Source organism: Ischnura elegans, chromosome 1, assembly GCF_921293095.1.
Source record: "Ischnura elegans chromosome 1, ioIscEleg1.1, whole genome shotgun sequence".
NCBI lineage: Eukaryota > Metazoa > Arthropoda > Insecta > Odonata > Coenagrionidae > Ischnura > Ischnura elegans.
Window position 1 is genome coordinate 57,861,605 of NC_060246.1, and position 4,492 is coordinate 57,866,096.

The 4,492-nt window shown below is 38.1% G+C and overlaps 1 protein-coding gene across 1 annotated transcript; it reads left to right on the top strand.

Annotated features, from left to right (window-relative positions):
* The first annotated feature begins 992 nt into the window (after positions 1 to 992).
* On the top strand, positions 993 to 3,551 carry LOC124161088. The gene is made up of 2 exons (XM_046537284.1): positions 993 to 1,389; positions 1,477 to 3,551. Exons 1-2 carry the CDS (start codon positions 999 to 1,001, stop codon positions 3,168 to 3,170), a joined length of 2,085 nt encoding a protein of 694 aa, XP_046393240.1. The 5' UTR covers positions 993 to 998; the 3' UTR covers positions 3,171 to 3,551.
* Positions 3,552 to 4,492: the final 941 nt, after the last annotated feature.

Consider the following 4,492-nt stretch of genomic DNA (forward strand, 5'->3'; position numbering starts at 1 on the left):
TGTTATAAAAACTCACGCTACAGACAATCAAAATGACATTGTAAGAATACAAGAGGCTTACAAGAAAAGCGAAGCACGATATACACGGCCGGTCGCGTGTCGTACTTTGTACGCCACTGCCGCGGGTGTCGGTTCCTCTTGCCAATCTAAAAATAAATTCGCTACAATACTTTCAGCTTTGAAAACACGCATTATGGACAGTCAAAGTACATTGTAAGAATACACGCGGCCATTTTAGACCAGAATGTACGTGCAATGTTGAAATCCTTGGTTTTCGAAGATTGGCGTACTTTATACGTCAGCGCGCTCGCTCGAGGGTTAAATTTGGTTTCCAGATCTATAAAAAAAAATTCCTTTATATCTTTTAACACTAGAAGGCCGAAGGGGTCAAATTTGACCCCTCGGCGTTTTTAAATTGCTGACGATTTCTTAATTTTTTTCTGATTGAATTGAATTTTTGTGACTTTTCATCTTTTATGACAAGACGTGAACACGGTGAATTTCATAAAAAACGGTTGAACGGTTAATTTGGAAATTTAACTTTTACCTTCGAGCCCGGAGGGGTCAAATTTGACCCCCTCCCTGTGATAGAGTTTTCAACGTTCCCATTTCTTTGCATCATAGCTATTATACTATAAATGTGTTTTTGAACTGTTTGAAAATACTCTAATGAAACACGATCTCATCTCTCTATACCTTCTAAGTCGTAAAAGTCCATATTTTACTCCTTAGCCACATCAACATGCTTGTTTTGCATTTTCTCTCTGATGTTTACTTGAAATATCAGTCACCGTGGTGTTTGAATTGAAACATGATATTCGTTGAGTGTGTTCATACTTTCAATGTGTCTATTCCTTCAATTTGAAGCTTACTCATTCACAAGTCCGCGTCGTTGATTTTGAAATCTGATAGTTTTTTACTTGGCAGGCGGAGTGTTGACTGGCGAAGTTTTTTGATGCTTAGTGAGCGTCGATTTGAAATTTTGTCTCTGCGTGGTGATGGTGATTACATTTTCTCACATCATTTGTTCTCATATTTCTACTACCTACCATTCAGTGTTTGTTTCAAAAGCCAGTCGAAGACGAGCACTGTTGGAAGGTGGACTTGTCGACAGCGAACTTCACTCGTTGTCCGTGTTCTTAGCTATGGCTCGGAAAGGATTATCCCACGAGGAGCTTCTCGCAGCCTTACAGGACATAAGTGGAAATGAATCGGGTTCTGATTGTGGTTTAGGGGAAGATAGTGATTCGAGTAGCGACGAAGAACCTTTTTTGCTGACAAACCATTCCATCCCATCTTCCGAATCGGATTCAGATGTCCCCGATACAAGGTTGGAAGACAGCAGTGCACCCCCTCAGCAAGATCTAAGGAAAAATACTATTGAGCATGGTAAGTAATTTGAAATAACATGAGAATGTGATGTACTAAAAATAGTACTGGTAGATATTTATTTCTTTCCTTGAAATTATTTTTCAGAGAAAAGGAAGCTTTTAGAAGGAAGCAGGGGCCGTGCGGTTCGAGGAAGTAGGGGCCGCCGAGGGATCGGAGCTGTTCGGAGAGCAACGAGCCTACGAGGACATCTAAAAAGTCGTGGGAGTCGTGGAGGTTATGTCATGACGACAGCTTTAGATACCACGGATTCGCAAATGTGTCTCCCAAGAGGTAAAGAATCGGAGGGAGAAAATGGCATAGGTACTATTCTATATGCCGCAGATGGTAGTGAGTGGAGAGTAGTGCCCCCAAATGAAGGTCTTCCTGGGAGGCTTGCGAGACAAAATGTGTTCGTGGATAGGGCAGGACCCACAGCGCATGCCAAGCGCTTTATAAATGAAACTTGCTCGAGCGCCTGGAGGCTGATTATAGACGAAAAAATTCTCAGGATAATAAAAAATTGTACCGAAACAGAAGCTCGAATGAAGCTTGGAGATCAAAATTGGTCTGTGACATTAGAGGAGCTAGATGCTTTTTTAGGAATTTTCTATTTGAGAGGAGTCCTCGGGGCCAAATCTCTTCCCATAAAATCATTATGGTCAGTGAAGTGGGGTTTGCCCTTATGCAAAGCCGCAATGTCTAGAGACCGTTTTCAAGAAATTTTGCGTTTTCTTAGATTTGACATAAAATCAACAAGGCCAAGTAGACTGGCTACAGACAAATTTGCGCTTATATCCGAGGTGTGGAGCAATTTCATTGAAAATAGTCAGGCATGCTACATTCCAGGGCCCTACGTAACAATAGATGAACAACTTTTCCCCACAAAAGCCCGTTGTCCATTTTTGCAATTTATGTCAAGTAAGCCGGATAAGTACGGGCAAAAATTTTGGCTAGCTGTGGATAAGGATAAAAAGTATATCATAAATGCTTTTCCCTATCTAGGAAAAGATGATTCCAGGCCAAATGATATGCGTCTCGGAGATCACGTGGTGCTACAGTTGATTTCCCCCTACTTAGGAAAAGGAAGGAATATAACTTGTGATAGTTTCTTTACTTCTCTTTACCTCGCAGAGACTCTGAGGAGTAAGAACACTAGTGTAGTTGGAACTATCAACAGATCTCGAAGGGAGATCCCTTCTGAAATCAAAACCTGTCGCATGCAGCTGCACGAAACTAGAGTTCTGAAAAAGGATAATGTCACACTCACCGTATATCAAGGCAAGAAAAATAAAAATGTTCTTATAGTAAGTACTATGCACCCAAATGTGACCGTTAATTTAGGTTCTAAACATAAACCAGAGACAGTTTTATTTTATAATGAAAACAAATACGGCGTAGATATAGTAGACCAAATGGCGAGGCTTTATTCAGTAAAGCCTGCAGCTCGACGTTGGCCTCTTCACACTTTTAGCAACATTCTGGATCTCGCTGGGATAAATGCTTGGATTCTCTTTAGAGAGGTAAACAATTGTAAGATCTCTCGCCGTAAGTTCCTTCTTACTCTCGTAGAGGAGCTAACAGCTGCTAACACCCTCGCACGTCAGGGGCCATCGCAGATCGAGGACGATGATAATCTGTGTGAAGCAAGCGCGAAGCGCAAGAAATGTCAAGTGCGTTTGAAATGTAAAAAGGATGCTAAGGGATTCCTAATTTGTAAAACTTGTAGGAAACATGTGTGCAACAAATGTATTTTTTTAGAGCGAAAGGTTGTTACATGTGTGGGCTGTCAAAGTAATTGATTCTCTTCTAAGGATGCACAGCAGCTGAATTTAGTTCCGTGATGTATGGTTCCCCTTGAATGTAATCATGGCTTATAAAAATAAAAAATTGTAAAAAAGTATGATTTTTATTGTCATTTGAAATAATACTCAGTTAACCAATATAAAATATGTTTTTCTGTACTTGTAGTCTAAAAAGCGGTTAATAGTCTTGACAAATAACTGAAAAAAAAATTAAAATGAGGACCTGCTGGCATTCATGAGAAATAGGTTCTCACAAGAATAGTTTAAAAAAGAGAAAATGTTATAATAATACATCTGATTGGAGAATAAAGTCGTTATTTACAAGTATTATGTAATCCCTAATGAATAGCATAGCATAAATCCCATGAAATAAATGGATGAGTCAGAAAAAAATAAGGGGGTCAAATTTGACCCCTCCGGCCACCAAGGTTGAGCGAAATTGCCGTCCTCCTAGTGTTAACTAAAGAGTGAATTTAATACTTCTTTTATGTTCATGCTGTTAATTTATCTACAATATGACACATGAGTCCTTCCTTGCAAAATATACAATGTACGAGTATACTCTCTTCTTACTGTGAATATTATACACTTGAAAGATATATTAGGTTATGAATTTTCAAGTATTTGTGAAACCGTTTGAATAATGCCACTCTAAAGTAGTAACATTTATATGAAGGTACATTTACATTGGGACATTTTAAAATTAAGATTGGTAGACGATGAGAAAATATAGCACGGTCGCATATTAATTCGTCATTTCATTACTAATTTATGTCAAGCATAAATTTAAAGGCCAGAGGATAAAATTGATTTGCTGATTTGTGCATTTTATTTCAAATAGATGCATACTATAGGCCAGTAATGAGGGAATGCAAGTAATAAATAACAGCAATATATCCAATATACTCCAATCATGTTCAATAAGCAGTTAAACAGGAACGGATATACGTAGCGAAAATACGAAGTTATGAGGAAATATGACGTAGAGAAAAAGGCTTTACTTAAGTTTATAAATGTAAATGGCTTTGAATCAATAGTTATGGTTTAAGATTTATGATAATTCGGTACAATGGGAATAAGAAATCAAGTATTAAGGGTTTACTTTTCAATATAAATGGGCTCTGTAATAGAGATTTAATGTAATAGAAATACTTTAGAACCATCAAGGTAGAATTTATTATATTCTCGTAAAAGTAGATAGGAAGCGCGTGTGGAAAATATCTCATGCGATTTCATCCAAATGATTCCACAGTATTTTTGTGTAAGTTGCACTCTATAGAGGCGATTTGAAACTTTTTTCCTTCGAATAAGAGAGCCAG